Source organism: Rhinolophus sinicus, chromosome 17 (assembly GCF_057876585.1).
Source record: "Rhinolophus sinicus isolate RSI-liver-muscle chromosome 17, RSI-T2T, whole genome shotgun sequence".
NCBI lineage: Eukaryota > Metazoa > Chordata > Mammalia > Chiroptera > Rhinolophidae > Rhinolophus > Rhinolophus sinicus.
Window position 1 is genome coordinate 112384848 of NC_142517.1, and position 16257 is coordinate 112401104.

Genomic DNA, 16257 nt, shown 5'->3' on the forward strand with positions numbered 1-16257 from the left:
CCCTACCCTAACCCTAAAACTAACACTAACCCCTAACCCTAACCCTAACCCTAAACCTAACCCTACCCTAAAACAAACACTAACACTGAACACTAACACTAACCCTAACCCTAAACCTAAACCCTAACCCTAACCCTAACCTTAACCCAACACTAACCCTAACTCTAACCCTAAACCTAACCCTAACCCTACACCCTAACCCTAAAACTAACCCTACACTAACCCTAACACTAACCCCCAACACTAACCTTAACACTAACCCTAACCCTAAACCTAAACCCTAACACTAACCCTAACCTTAACCCAACACTAACCCTAACTCTAACCCTAACCATAACCATAACTATAACCCTAACCCTAACCTAACCCTAACCCTAACCCTAAACCATAACCCTATCCCTACCCTAACCCTAACCTAACCATAAAACTAACCTTAACCCTAACCCTAAAACTATCCTTGTTCGAACCCTAACCCTAACCCTTATCCTTATTCCAACCATAACCTAACCTTAACACTATCCTAGTTCCAACACTACCTAGTTCCAAAACTACCCATAACCCTGACCCTATCCTGGTTCCAACACTAACCGTAATCCTAAAACTTTCCTGGTTCCAACACTAACCCTAAACCTATCCTGGTTCCAACCATAACAATAAAACTACTCAGTTCCAAAACTAACCTTAACCTTAACTCTATCCTGGTTCCAAGCCTAACCCTATCTCTAACCCTATCCTCGTTCCAACCATAAACTTAACCATAACCCTGTCCTGGTCCAAATCCTAACCGTGACCCTAACCCAAACCCTATGCTAGTTCCAACTGTAACCCTAACCATAACCCTATCCTAGATCCAACCCTAACCTTAACCATAACCCTAACCCTATCCTGGTTCCATCCCGAACCTAACCCTAAAACTATCCTGGTAACAACCGTAAACCTTACCCTAACCCTTACCCTATCCTGGTTCTAACCCTTACCCTAACCCTAACCCTATACTGCTTCCAACCTTAACCCAAACCCTAATCCTATCATGGATCAAACCCTAACACTAACCCTAACTTGGTTCCAACCGAACCCTAATTCTATCCCTATCCTTGTTCCAACCCTAACCCTAATATTAACCCTAACTTTAACAATTTACTGGTTCCAAACCTAACCTTCACCCTAACCCTAAACTTATCCTGGTCCCAACCCTAAAACTAACTCTAATCCTATCCTGGTTCCAACCCTAAACCTAACAACAACCTTATCTTGGTTCCAACCCTATCCCTAACACTATCCTGGTTCCAACCCTAACCCTAACCATAACCCTATCCTGGTTCCAACACTTACCCTAACCCTATCCTTGTTCCAATGTTAACCGTAAACCTATCCTGGTTCCAACACTAACCCTAACCCTAAACCTATCCTGCTTCCAACCCTAACCCTAACCCTAACCTGGATCCAAACCTAACCCTAACCGAAACCCCATCCTGGTTCCAACCATAACCCTAACCATAAACTGGTTCGACACTAACTCTAACCCTATTGGTTTGAACCCTAAACTTAACCCAAACCCTATCCATGTTCACACCCTAAACCTAACCCTAACCCTATCCTGTTTCAAACCCTAACACTAACCCTAAAACTATCCTTGTAACAAACCTAACCCTTACCCAAACCCTAACCCTAACCCTAATTCTGACCCTATCCTGGTACCAAACCTAACCCTAACCCTAATCCAAACTCTAACCTAAACCTAACCCTAACCCTAACCTAACCTTCACCCTAACCCTAACCCTAACCCTAACCCTAACTAACCCTAACCCTAACCCTAACCCTAACCCTAAACCTAACCCTAACCTAATCCTAACCCTAACCCTTACCCTAACCCTAACCCTAACCTAACCCTAACCCTAAACCCTAACCCTAACCCTAACACTAACCCTAACCCTAAACCCTAACCCTAACAATAACCCTAACTCAAACCTTACCCTATCCCTAACCATAACCCTAACCCTATTCCCTAAACCTAACCCTAACCCTAACCTTAACCTAACCTTAACCCTAACCCTATCCATTACCCTAATCCTAACACTGTCATGGTTCCAACCCTAACCCTATCCTTGTTCCAACCCTAACCCTAACCTTAACCAACTATCCTAGTTCCAAAATTAAACCTAACCTTAACCCTATCATGGTTCCAACCCTAATCCTCAGCCTAACCCTATACTGGTTCGAACTATAAAAATAACCCTATTCAGGTTCCAACATGAACCTTAACCCTAAACCTATCCTGTTTCCAACACTAACCCTAACTCTAACCCTATCCTGGTTCCAACTATAACTTTAACCCTATACTCATTCAAACCATAAACTTAACCATAACCCTATACTGCTTACAACCCTAACCCTAACCCAAACCCTATGCTCGTTCCAACCGTAAACCTAACCATAACGCTTTCCTGGTTCCAACTCTAACCCAAACAATAACCTTTACCCTATCCTGATTGCAATCCTACACATAATCCTAACCCTATCCTGGTACCAACACTGACCCTAAACCTAACCCTAACACTAACACTAAACCCTAACCCTAACCCTAACAATAACCATAACCCTAACTCTAAACCTAACCCAAACACTAACCATAACATAACCATAACCTAACCCTAACCCTAACCCTAAACCCTTACCCTAACCCTAACCCTAAACCCTAACCCTAACCCTAACCCTATCCTGTTTCAAAGCCTAACCCTAACCATAACCCTCCCCTGGTTCCAACCCTAACACTGACCGGATCCTGGTTCCTACCCTAACATTAAACATAACACTATCCTGGTTCCAACCCTAACTAAACCGTAACCCTATCCTTTGGGTTCCAAACCTAACCCAGCCGTAACTCTATCCTTCCAACCTTAACCCGAACCTTAACTAACCCTAACCCTAAACCTATCTGGTTGCAACCCTAACCCTAGCCCTGACCCTATCCTGGTTCCAACCTTAAACCTAAAAATAACCATATCCTGGTTCCAACCCTAACCTTAACCCTAACCATAACTTGGTTCCAACCCTAACCCTAAAGCTAACCCTATCGTGGTTCCAATCCTAACCCTAATCTTAACCCTCTCATGTACCAACAATAACCTTAACCATATCCTGGTTTCAACACTAAACATAATCCTATCCTGGTTCCAAACTTAACCCTAATCCTAACCCTATCTTGGTTCCAAACCTAACCCAAAAAGAACCCTAACCTGGTTCCAACCCTAACCCTAACCCTTACCCTATCCTGGTACCAACAATAACTCTAACCCTATCCTCGTTCCAACCATAAACTTAACCATAAACAGAAACTCATAGACACAGATAATAGTTTAGTGGTTGCCAGAGGGTAAGGGGGGTGGGGGGTGGGGGGTGGGAGATGAGGGTAAGGGAGATCGAATATATGGTGATGGAAGGAGAACTGACTCTGGGTGATGAACACACAATGGGATTTATAGATGATGTAATACAGAATTGTACACCTGAAATCTATGTAATTTTACTAACAATTGTCACCCCAATAAATTTAATAAAATAACATAAAAAAAAAAAAGAGAAACAGAAACTCATAGACACAGACAATAGTTTAGTGGTTACCAGAGGGTAAGGGGGGTGGGGGTGGAGGGTGGGGGGTGGGAGATGAGGGTAAGGGGGATCAAATATATGGTGATGGAAGGAGAACTGACTTTGGGTGATGAACACACAATGGGATTTATAGATGATGTAATACAGAAGTGTACACCTGAAATCTATGTAATTTTACTAACAATTGTCACCCCCAATAAATTTAATAAAATAAAATTTTAAAAAAAAATCGTTTTCTTCCTATTACATAAAAACCAAATTCCCTGACCAAAGATGATAATCTGTCAGCATGGAATGCACCCAAACCACATTGCCGCCAGCCTGAAGACATTTCCCAGAGAGGAAATTCTGGAATATACTGAGCAACTACAGTCTTTGTGAGAATAAGGACACATACATACAACACACTATTTTGAAAGATAAACGTTCACTTGAATGAATTGTTAGCTCAAAAAATTAGGGACTCACGTCTTAAAATGCAATCCCTGCCTTAGGATCATGGTCTCTCAAAAAGTTCTTGTAAACAAAATACAGAACGATTACTAGATCGCAGGACAATGAAGGGAGGTCAGACTGGGGAAACCACCATTTCCAATGGGAATATCTGAGGAAGTGTGAGTCTGTGGTGGTGAGACTCAGGGTTCTGCAGGTGGCTGACTCTGGAATGTAGCCATTTTGTTATAACCTCCTTACTTAAACATTATGGAGAAGCTGGGTTCGAGGACTCTAAGTGGATTGTTGGAGATCCCACAAGGGGCTCTGAGTAGCGTCAGGACCTGTTCTCCTGTTCTTTTGTCTGTCCACCATCCTGGGTGCCAGGCTTTGCCCCCATCAAGACACGGGCTGAAACAGAAGTCTGCCATGGCAGACTCAGAGCCTACAGAGGACTGACAAGTCTTAGCCGTTGGGTCAAATCTAACCAGGTAAAATAGAGCCAGGAGAAACACCAGTCTGCCTTTGAGTTTTTAAAAACTACAGTACAAAACAGGCAAAATAATGAAACAGGTAACTGGGTTGGAATGATGGAATCATGACTCATTTCTCCCTCATTCTGCCTCTGCAGTAAGGGACTCAGCAGAGTGTAATGGAGCACAGCACTCAGCACCTGGCCTGGACCCTGACCTGGTCGCACAGGCGGAGTCAGAAGAACAGGCAGCTCAGTCCCTCATGTGTAGCTCGACAAGTGCCACGACAGACAGATGAACAGATAAGGGTGAGCTCAGAGCAGGTGGCCAACCACTGGGACCAGGCACTCGGGTCCTAAACAGAGTGAGCACCAGCAGATGTGGGAAAGGTGCATCTCTGAGGGGAACTTGGCCACAGCGAGGCAGAGGGAAGTCAGACAGAGGGAAGAGGGGGTGTGGCTCAGCGATGCGGCTGGGACAGTAAACTCGAGCCACAGAGTGGAGGAAAATGGAGTAAAAACGATGGTCAGGGGCCAAATCCTGAAGGGTCTGGGTAAGGGATTTGGACTTGTGTGGGAAATGGGAACTACTAGGGAGTTTAAACACTAGAGTAATGTGATTAGAAATGAGATTCTGAAGAACAACCCTGGCAGCCATGGTACATGCCAGGGATGGACTAGAGAGAGATGCCACAGAGGAAACAAGACCCACCAGGACATTATCACATTTGTGCAGGAGGAACTTGTGCAGGAGGAACTTGTGCAAGACCTGAACTAGGAAGGAGAGGGAGGGAGGGAGGGAGAGAGAGAGAGAGACCATTCAGAATTCTTTAAGAGGCCAATGAAAGGATTTGTGACAAACACGGGAGCATAGAGCAATTAGGAACAGAAACCCCCACAAATATGATGGACTTAGGTTTTTCACACATACACACAAAAATATCAGAAGACGGCAGTCAGGTTGGAATGAATATGACTCTGCAATGATGTCCCTCTACCTTACTACTCTGCCATCCTCAGTGAGTGGCTTTATCCTCATAGTATGTAGCTTCAGGGTCACAAGATGGTGGCTGCACCTCCAGCTCTCATTCCAGGCAGGGAAGGAGGCAGTGGACTTGCTCTTAAGAAGGCTTTGGCTTTTTATTTAGGAAGTGATTCCCTCCCTCATCTCATTGGCTAATACTGTGTCATAAAGCCACCCAAAGCTGAAAGAAAGGCTGAATAACTTTAGTGGAATTCATTGGTACCTTGAACAAAATCAGAGTTCAGTTAGGGAGGAGGAACAGATGAATATTAGGTGGGAACCTAGTAGCATCGAGTGCATGCCCCAGGTTTGACAAGCCCAGCTTAGAGGCACATGAAGTTTGAGGTGCCATGGGCATCTGGGGAAGTTGGGTAGTTACATACACCCACCTGAAGCTTGGGTGAGAACACCAACCTGAACCCATAGATTTCAGGTCACCAGCTCATCATGAGGGATGACCTTCCAGCACTTCCCCAGCCCATTCCATGACTCCACTGTATAGGAACTATGTGTCCTCTAGACCTACCAAAATAAAAATGGGGTGTTGTAGCATGCGTCCAGAAGAAAGAGAATCCTATTGTATTAGCTCTGGGGTGGTTTCTGTGTATAACTTTGGCCTACCATGAGCTTATCACCTCGTTGGGGGAAGAGCTGCCTCTTTCCTGGTCACCCCCGGCAGTTCACACAGGGCAGGGTGCTTCTGGGATGTGAGCTAAATACTTGAGGTTGACAGGTTGGGGTACATGGCCCCTGCCCATTCTGGGATTCTAAGCCTTTCTTTTAGCAAGCCGGGACATCCTCTTTGCTCCTGGGTGTTGACTTTGGTTGCCTGGGAGAAGAGAAATGTCTTCTCCCTTTCTCCCACCAGCCTTTGGGGTCCTCACCTGTAATCAGGGACTGTCAGGAAGGCAGCTTCCATGCTCAGTTTTTAATTATCCTTCTACGTTATACTGAGAAGGACCTTCCTTGGTGATTTGCTCTTCCATATAAGGAGAGCCAGGCCTGGACGTTTTTGTCAGCTTCCATGTCCTCAGGGATGCCCACAGCAACCTCTCCCAGAGAGCCCTGGGGACCCAACAGCAGGCCAACCACGGCTGTCTGGCCCGTCCTTCCCACTAAGTGGTTCTGAAGAAGTTAACTCTCTCTGAAGAAGGTATTTCACAGCCCCTTGGCAGTCAGTGCTGCGAAACCTCTCCTTCCTCCCTCCTCTTGATGTTGGCGGTCAGGACACCCTCTGGACCCTCATTCTCTCTTCACTACAAGCTCTCCTCAGGTGGCTTCAACACTTCCCTGGCCTGTCTCCACCTCGATGCCCCTCAGCCTCAACCCGTCTGCTGTGCTCTAGGCTCCCCAGCAGGAGCTGGAACCCCACAGTCCTCTCCAACCCCGCCGACTTCTTGGCCAGACTTGCCTTCTCTACCTGAGATGGGACTTCCCCTCCTGGGAAACCCCATTCACTCTAATAGCTCAGCAGACACCTCCTCCCATGTGAAGCCAGGGTAGTGGCTCTTTTTGTCTCTAGAACATTGAACACAGCACCATGACAGTCCCTGCTGAGGTCTTAACTGTTCTTGTCTGCCTTCCCCCAAACTGTGAGCACGTTAGTGGTACTAAACACATTTTAATCTCTTTCATCTCAGTGCCTATCTGGGAAATGGTGGGTGAGTGGATGTTCAGGAGACTGAATTTATACAGACATGGTGGTGTCCCCTGCCTGGCCACACGTCTCCAAATGGCTGAGGAAAGCTACACTACCTATCCTGTTACCAGTGGTGGGACAGCTTCTGGGACATGCAGGTGGTGAGGGGCAGGGAGGTCAGATGGATATTTCTCCTTGAACATGGATTACGTTCCCTGGTCACACACAGATCTTCTTGAAGTCAGCCCTAGATGGACTGGATGGAGTACGTACACTCACAGACCTACTTGTAGTCTCTACCTGGTCCTGATTGGAGCTATTAGAATCCATCCCCTCTTCTCCTTGGAAGCCATACCCCAATTTTTGTTCAGGTTTCTACCCTCCCCGACCCAGCCCAGCCCCACCTCCAGCTCTAGATCTTGTGTTGAGCCAGTTCAGAGGTCCCACCCCTGGCCACAGCAACTGCTTCAGCACTGGGGACCTTATTCAGTTCAGGCCAGTGAGGCCAAGATTTGCCGGGGTCTTTGGGGAAGGAAATTCCCTGCCCCTCTGTGGAAGTCTGCTCTGCACCATGCAGTGTGCAGACGTCAAACCCGGGACCATTAGGGACCCAACTCAAAGACAAAGCCAACACCCATAGGGCAGTGGGCGTAAGAGCATGGTGCAGGGGCTGGGCTGCAGCCTGAGTGGCCACCCACCTGGACAGCAAGGATGCCCAATCAAGGTTTGCAAATGAAACCAATATTCGGTCACATGCCTGCACAGAACCTGGTGCTTGGGGGTAGGTGGAGCTAGGGTGTGAACACCTAACTTCCCAGAGGCAGAGCTGAGGGTCCCCAGGCCTGTGGGACCAAGAGAAGCAATGCTTCTGTTACCAAATCCAATGAAGGACGAGGAGCAAGAGGCCAGCCACAGGCTGGACAGCGTCCGAGGTGCTGTGGAGGGTCTTGGGAGCTGGCAGGAGGAGAACAGAGCGTTCCCTGACAGGGGATGGGGACTACTGAGACATGCTGGCCACTGTGCAGACTATGGCCTTGGGCACAGAAATGGAGAGGCCGTAAGTACTGACAAGGTGCTGCCAGACTGAATGAATTCTCTTGGATGGACAACTTGGTCGCGTCTCAACTCCCAGGCCCTCAGCACAACTCAGGCTTTAGGCTGGCTGCTTACTCACTTTGAGCAGGGTTACTGTGCCCAGCCACCCTGCCTCTGGGTGCTGTCCCAGCAGGGCCGGTTCCCACCTCCTGCAGGGAGTTCCCTACAAGCCCCAGCCTGTGACACTTGATGTTGGGAAGGGAGGCAAGTGGCACAAAGAGGGAGAAGCTGGGCAGCTTCCTGGCACACTCTCAGGTCTTCCTCATGTGTCTGGGCCAATTGCTCAAGTTCAGACCCATCCCACCACTCACCTGCAAGCCACCAAATCTCCTTGGGCCTCAGTTTCCTCAGTGACATGGAGTCCTGGCACCTGACCCCCAAGTTCTCACACATATTAAATCATGTCACTTAGAGCAGCACCTAACGGACTTCTTGGCATAGAGCTGGCTCTTCAAGCCCCTTGTCTTACCTTGCTATCCCCATCATCTGCAACCCAACCAACCACCGGTAAAAAATGTCAGAGGATGAGCTGAAGCCCTGTTGGCTCTGGGCCCAGCTTATCTCAAAAGTAAGTGGTGGTCATGCAGCTGATGAGGGCACTGCCAAGCATCGAGCCTCTTGCCCTCTTGCCCAGCAGCACTTGCTGGGGCAGAGGTCCTGCAGGGGTGGACTGTCCTGGTAGAAAAGCCACAGATAATCAGTTACAATGCACAGCAGACAGGAATGGAGGGAGAAAAATAAATGAACACACAATTTCTGAGAGCTTTTGTCAGCTTTTTTGTTTCATTTTGTTTTAAACACTAAGATTTATTTTCAAACAGCACACAGACGGTCTGCGGGGCAGGGCCAGGCCAGATGGTTATCTGGGTCCAAGATGTATGGAGAGATTGGACCCCACCCACAGCAGCTGCCAGGAAAGGATGACCCTTGCCCACATGGCACAACCGAAGCTTCAGGCAAGCACGGTGGCTCTGCAGCCCCCAGGTCCCGCCCTGCAGCCAGGCACACAAGCGGCAGCAGACACCCAGAGGGTGTGGGCAGGGATGGGGGCAGCTAGGAACTCAACTAGGGGACACAGCAGCTTCAGGAACATAGGTGATTCCACCAGACTTGCCCAAACCAGGCTCTTTGGAAAACAACCGAATCTGTGGGAGAACACCTCTTGGCTTAGGTCTCTCCTCTCAATTTCCCTTTGCTTTCCAAAAGTTTAAAAACGAAAACAGAAAAAAAACAACACACATTTTTCAGGAAAAGGTGTTCTTCACATGCCCGGAAAGCTGCACCAGCCTCTGCTCTCACTGAACCCTCTCAGTGAAGTTCTCGGGGAAGACACCCCGGCATTTCTCCAGCTCCTTGTGCTGGTTCCAGTCACTCTCCTTCACGCCCATGAGCCAGCCTTCATCCTAGGGGGAGGGGGGGGAGCACCCAGGTAGAATAGAGACGGGGAAGGAGGGCACTTGGACTCTACTAGGTATGCACCTCACTGGGGATCTGCTGAGAGGATGTTCCTTCCTCTGCCTATTCATCTCCTCTAGCCTGTCACACTCCCTCAAAGAACACCCTCCAGGTAGCATTCCCTGCTAATCTCCCCAGACCCAAACCCAACTGCCCCAGGAGCTACCTGCCCTTCAGCAGGTGGTGGATTTAACTCTTTGTCATTTGGCCAGTCCTCTTCACTCTGGAAAAGCAGTTTGACTGCTGCACCTGGTCTGTATGTGCCTGAACAACTCTCTCAATCCCAGCCTAAGAGTGCCCACAGAGGACACATCACTGAAGAGGATATCACCTGTCCTTCCAGACTTCGACAAACTATTCCAGAAAGTTCTGCTGAGCGTTGACCAGTCAAAAGCTTGTAGAGTGACTTGAGGCTGCCCCACCAAGCCCTCCAACTCAAGCTGCATCTTTGCCCTAATCCTGACCCCTCCCAGGAATCATGACAACCTCCCCGGCCCCAGATTGTGACCTCGAGCCTGCAGGAGCCATACACCTGGCCTAGAGCTGAGGCCTTCGCTGCCCTTGCAGCTGAGCTAAGCCTGGGACCCACCTAGGTTTTTGTTGTTTCATTCTGCATCCTTACCTGCCTTGTCACAGACCCTTCATATGTCCTATACTAAGCCACTTCAACCCACCCCAGATGACTCCCGCTATGGGCTGGGGGCCAGGATTCTGCTTCTGAAAACCCCACCCAGCCCAGGGCTGGCCCCTAGGGAAATCAGTGGAGCTATGAAGGTCTAAGAGAATCAGCTGACTCGGCACCAGGCCCAGGAAATCCTTGTTATTCCAACCTGCCAGCTCAGTGTGACCTCAGGAAGTAACTGGTGCCCTCACTCCCAGCCCAGGACCCCCACCCATGTTGGCCTCACCCTAAACCCAGCCCTCCTCCTACCCTCAGCCACCCTGACAAACCCCATGATGTGTTAAGTAAATGGGTCAGAGTCGGACCAGGACTCCTATGTACTGTGGCATCACTCGGACACCAGCATGGGCACCCCCACCTCACAAAGGCTCACTCGATCTCCACAGTGAAATTCCTGCTGAGGGGTCACAGCTACCTGCATAGAGCGGCCTGTCCCAACCTAGAAGATGCATCCTGCACCAGCCCCAGGCCCGAGGGGGCCACTCTGAGGAGATTAATGAACAAGGAGAAGCCATAGCAGGAGAAGATTCTGGGAGCATCTGGGGTGAGAAACAGCCGGAGCTCAGGGGTCCTGCGGAAGACCACACACTGTCCCTGTGGGTCCTGTGTGGACAGGTGCAGGGACAGCCTGGAAGGGGCACCTTAGTGGCAGTGAGCAGAGCAGGAGGGTTCATGGAGGGGTGGTCAGGGACCCCCTCCTGGGAGGAGGGATACTTCGGGGCAGGGAAGGGAGAAATGGAGAAACATACACAAATGAGAGAAAGGCAGACAGAGCTGAGGAAAGGAGGAAGCTGAAAGAAGGAAGCACATGGAGTTCAAGGAAGAAAGAGAGGGAAGAGAGAGGAGACAGAGACAGGGAGACAGCAACAGAGGAGGGGAGGATGTGACAACAGGGGAAAATGGCTGAAGAAAAGAGAGAGGGAAAGGACAGAACTAAGGGAGGAAGGGAGGAGAGCAATGGATGAGGAGAGAAAAGGACAGAAAGGAGGAACAGGGGAGAAGCCAGGCTGGTTCCCAGTGGGTAGGCTCCACACAGCTGCCGTGGTGCAAACCTGGGCCTCACCTGCTCCTCAGGGTTCTGGAAGGGGATCACCAGCACCACGTCCCCAGCCTTGAGCTGCAGCTCGTCTGTGTCGGTGGCCGTGTAGTCATGCTGGGCCTGCACCTGCAGAGGGTGGGGAGAGCTCGACACCCCTTCCCTCAAAGTCCCTTTGTCCCACCTGCAACCCTGTAAAGTGTGCCTGGCCTCAGGGTGGTTTTGGTGTGATGTGGCAACATGATGACCAGGAGCGCATGGAAGCAGCAGGAAAAGGCCTAGACACTGCCTTGCCCGACAAGTAGCAGGGAATGTAGGGGCAGGCCGACTCTGGACCAACCACGCAGCCACTGGGGCTCAGCGTGCACACCTGTAAAGGGGGTGATCCCACACCCAGGGCACCATTGGGCGGTGGCAGTTAGAGGTGGTGGGATCAGTAGCCTGGGCTCACCTTGAACATGAACCCTGGGGGCAGGTCCAAGCGTGCAGCCCCACTGCTGCCCTCCACAGTGCCGTTCACAGCTGCTGAGAAGGTCTCCACCACAACGGCAGGCAGAGAGCTCTGGGAGGGAGCACAGGTCAGTATAAGAAGGAGGTGGGCCCAGGAGGGCAGAGGGTACAAGCAGGGGAAGTGGGTGTATGAGCCTGATGCCAGCCCAGCCCGCCTCCATCTCCTCAATAGGAACTGCGACCTGGACAGAGCAAGGACAACAGGCAAGACATGGGGCTGGGAGCCGCAGGCAGACAGATGGACAGACAGACAGCAGGGAGGGAAGAGAGGGGCCTGGTCCCTGGGTCTTACAGAGGCTGCTTCACTTGCTGCCGTCTCCCCAGGCTCCAGGGCTCCAGCCGCAGGTTGGGTCCCACCTGCCACCTCCGAGGCGTCAGTTGGCTGCAACATAAATGCCGGCATGGGGTCAGACACAGGGTGGGGGCGATGCCACCAGGACAAGCAAAGGGGCCACACAGGGCAGCACCGAGTGGATCCCTAGAGGAGGGGTGAGGTCCTGGGTATGGGGAGTGGCTCGAAAAGGTACTGGCAGCTACAAGGATGCCGAGTGGCATGCAGTGAAAAACCCAGCACAGGCCCCTGGGCGCCACTGCTGACCCTCTCACAGGTTCACTCCTCAGTTTCCCTGAACCCACCCGGCCAGCCTGCCCCTCACAGGTTGCTCCCGGAAGAGGACAAAGCACAGGCTGGGCACCGAGATGGGACCCTGAGCAAGATACAGTGGATGCTACCTGGCTATAGTCAGGCTGCCCTAGGGCCACACTGACACTCAGCCAGTTCCGAGCTCTGGGAACAGTCCCTCAACCTTCCTAGCTCCCCTTTCCTCTGTAAGAGGAGGAAATGTCTAGTGTAAGGTAAAGATTAAACGAGAAAATTCTGGAAAGTTCCCACCATAAACCCATTTCTCCCTCTCACTGTGGAAGGCCTAAGCTAAGAGGATGGGGCAGGGATGGTGAGGGGGAGATGGGCTGCTCTGACCCCAGCCACCCCTAGCACAACTGGTAAGCCCCATCCTGGGGCTTCCTGGCTCATGGCCGCAGCCTCAGCCTCAGGCATACAGTGGCCTTGTCCATCCTGTCCATACCCTCCTCTGGGCTCTTCCTCCATGCCATGTACCCATATATGGGGGACAATGGGGAGCTGGCAGGTGGGCACTTACTTGGGCAGGCCCCAGCTCAGCCATCTGGCTGGGCCAGGCCACAGCAAAGGTGCCCTCAGCAGCACTGGGCTCCCTGGAAAGTAAGCTGCCCGCTGGACTCTCTGTGGACTGGTGACAGCCACCAGGGAGGACAGGGTGGGAGGGCAGGAGGCGAGGGGGAGAAGGTGTTGAGCAGGGCACGAGACAGAAGAAGACAGGCATGAGCCGCCAGTGTTGGCAGAGGGGAGACTGGTGCCTGCGGCAAGCAGCCTGGCCAGAGCCCAGTGGAGAACACACACAGACCCCGAATGGACACCTATTCCCACCTCGTCGCTCCTGTCACCACCAAGCTGTGTGTGCCACACACAGCTCAGCACCCATTGAAATCCACTTGTCAAAACGGTTCTGCCCACTCTCAGGCCTCCCCCAGAGTGAAACACTGTGGAGCTTTCCGGGCTCCCAGGACTTTCACACATGTCCCTGCTCCTACAGGAACTGTCACCAGTTATTGGGCAAGTCCCATGCCCTCCCTGAAGCTCCATACCCCAGCTACTAAGTTATGATGACAACTTCTCGGCCTCAGCAGGCCCTGCTCATATAACGGTACTTGGCCTCAGCTTGCCTTTCCTTACCCTCCTCCTGTCCCCACAGTCCCCTGATGCCACTGTGCAGCCCCTGCAAACAGGAAGCTCCTCAAAGGCAAGGACCCTCGACTCCTGCCCGTAGGCCAGAGCCTAGCATGAGGACACTATGTCCATCCTGGGGGACCAGCTGGTCACTGTCTAGGGCCACTCACAGACCCTGACAACTAGGCCATACTGAGGAGGACTCCCTTCTCAGGCTAAACCAAGGAGCTCTTTCCCACAGGGCCTGGCCAGGGGCACGGTGCCCCCACAGAAGGGAAGCAGCTGTGGTCAGCCACTGAGCATGTGAGCATGGCCGGGTGCATACCTAAGTGCAGAACCAGGGGGGCGGGCCCAGGACCCCAGGGACAGGCACAGAGCAAACATGGCTTACCTCCCAGAAGTCCCATGGGACTGGCTGAGCGCAGCAGAGGGAGAAGGACAGAGTTAGCACAGAAGTTAGAGACGGGGCAGGCAAGCAGTCCCCAGTGAACCCCACCCCATGCCCACCTAGGGTCCTTGAGCCCAGAAGGCACAGGGCAGCCCAGGTCCAGACTCTAATGTCCCTGAGGGGTGAGTCATACACACCTCTCAGGGGCTGCAACCCCAGGCTAGGAAGTACCCAAATACAGGGCTGCTGCCAGGTGAGGGGCAGGGGCCTGGGATAGACTGTACATGGCTAGGTGAGTATCCAGCTGACCCTCCTCCTGAGGATCCTCTCACCAGCCTCTGTTTGCTCTCTTCCTTTCCCCCATGGTCAGGACCAGAGGAGGTTACAAGAGCTGGGGGCCAGAGTGTGAATGGGAGGAGAGCCTGGTGACCCCAGGACCCCCAAAGGCCCTGGCCTACATGGGCTCATACGGCTAGTGGGCAGACAAGAACCCAAGGCCCAGTGGCCTGGAGGCCAGTGGGCCCATGGGTGGTAGACTCTGACCAACCTGACCAGTGGGCGTGGGCACCTTCACGGGGCTCACCACAGGCGGGAGGGGGTCAAAATCCAGGTCCAGCAGACTGGCCTGCTCCGAGAAAGGCCCTGGGGCCTCAAACTTGGCAGCAGAGGCAAAGGAGGAAGGCAGTTAGTGACAGGCAGGGGGCACTTGACACAGGCACACATAGCAGGTGCTCACACTCAGGGACACGTGCACCTCACACACAAAGCAGTGCCACCCACGCCAGACACCTGAGCACGTACTCCCACCCACACAGGGCTAGCACCTGCCTCAGTCATCGGCAACAGGCCAACTACCAGCCAGAGCAACGCAAAGCCCCAGAATCTCTTGTCTGTCTCCATCCTACAGGCTGGCACAGGCCTCCAGGTGACCGTACTTCTTTCAGCTCCCTGCACCACAAACTCCAAGACCCTGCCACAACCCCTAGAAGCAGCACAGGCCACAGACTGAGCTGGACAAGACCACACTGGTCCACATGACCCAGAGGGCTCCTAGGACAGGCACTGGCTTCCCCTCACTACCCGATACAGACAGGTCATCCTGTGGTGACACCCATCCACCAGCCAGCTCCAGGGAGCGAGAACAGGGCTAAGCCAGCCACATTGCCTAGGAGCCCAATCGAAAAGGTGAGGTCCCCAATACCTGTGGCACCTGTGTTCAAACTAAGATCTTACCCCAGCCACCTCCGAGATTCCCATTCAGTGGGTCTGGGTGCAGCTCAGGAACGTGCACGTGACAGGCACAGCCCGAAGCAACTGGGACATGGTGGCCCCACTCACATTGGGAGAGTCAACCCCACAGCAAGCTGGCCCCACAATCGTGGGAGAAAGGGTATTTCCCAGAGCCACCTACAGAGAGCCAGCTCAGCACCAGCGGGTACCGAGAGGACATGCTGCCCTCCTGGGAGGAGGGGCTTGCTCAACTGTGGCCTCCATCTGGTATGTGGAGTCTCCCTTTGGGGACCAAGGAGGACTTTGCCCAGGTCCAAGAGAAGAGGGAGCTGGCTCAGCCCAGGTCCTCCTCCCCCACTGTCACCCAGTACTGAGAGGGCCATAATGTCCCGAAGCCCAGGCCAGCCCAGCTCCACTTGCTCTTGATGGGCACTCAGCAATTACAACAAGTGCCCTCCAGCCTTCATCCCCCCAAGGCCCTCCATCAAGGACCCGAGACCTCGGAGAGTGGGGAGGGGCTCCCCAGAGGGGGCTTGCATAGCTGAGGTGAGACCTACCAGGAGAGACCCAAGACTCTCAGTCCTGAGAACACTTGATGCCAGCTGTCCTACAGCTTAGGAGACAAAGCATCTATGTGGGGCCAAGCTACAGAGCTCAAAGAGCCCAGGCCACATGGACTCACTCCCTGGACAGGAGCCCTGGTCCCCAAGCCCCTACCCCAGACTCACCCTATCCACTAACTTTTCTTGAGGTCAAGCCCTGTCCAATGAGCCTGGGGGAGAAGTCAGTGTTCTGTCAGTGACAATTCTGCTGTCTCTAGGGGAACACATGCCTAGGCACCCTAGGTGCACAGCCTCTAGGAGCCCTCCCACCCGCTGGCTGGTAGCCTCTCTCCCCCAAGTAGCTCCATCACCCTCCCT

General features: G+C 52.2%; 1 protein-coding gene across 25 annotated transcripts in view; it reads right to left on the reverse strand.

Moving 5' to 3' along the window:
* Positions 1–9024: 9024 nt before the first annotated feature.
* BIN1 (bridging integrator 1) overlaps positions 9025–16257 on the reverse strand; it is a 51851-nt gene continuing 44618 nt past the window's right edge. For 9 of the 25 annotated variants that reach the window (XM_019717963.3, XM_019717961.3, XM_088794477.1 and 6 more), the window contains 7 exons: positions 14655–14762; positions 14111–14134; positions 13115–13222; positions 12247–12336; positions 11896–12006; positions 11472–11573; positions 9025–9674 (listed from right to left, as the gene is read on the reverse strand). In XM_019717963.3, the coding sequence (XP_019573522.3) occupies positions 9567–9674; positions 11472–11573; positions 11896–12006; positions 12247–12336; positions 13115–13222; positions 14111–14134; positions 14655–14762 (651 nt within the window). In that variant the 3' untranslated portion in view covers positions 9025–9566. The remainder of the gene's footprint in view (positions 9675–11471; positions 11574–11895; positions 12007–12246; positions 12337–13114; positions 13223–14110; positions 14135–14654; positions 14763–16257) is intronic. The other 16 variants (XM_019717971.3, XM_088794474.1, XM_019717973.3 and 13 more) reach the window with 8 other exon arrangements.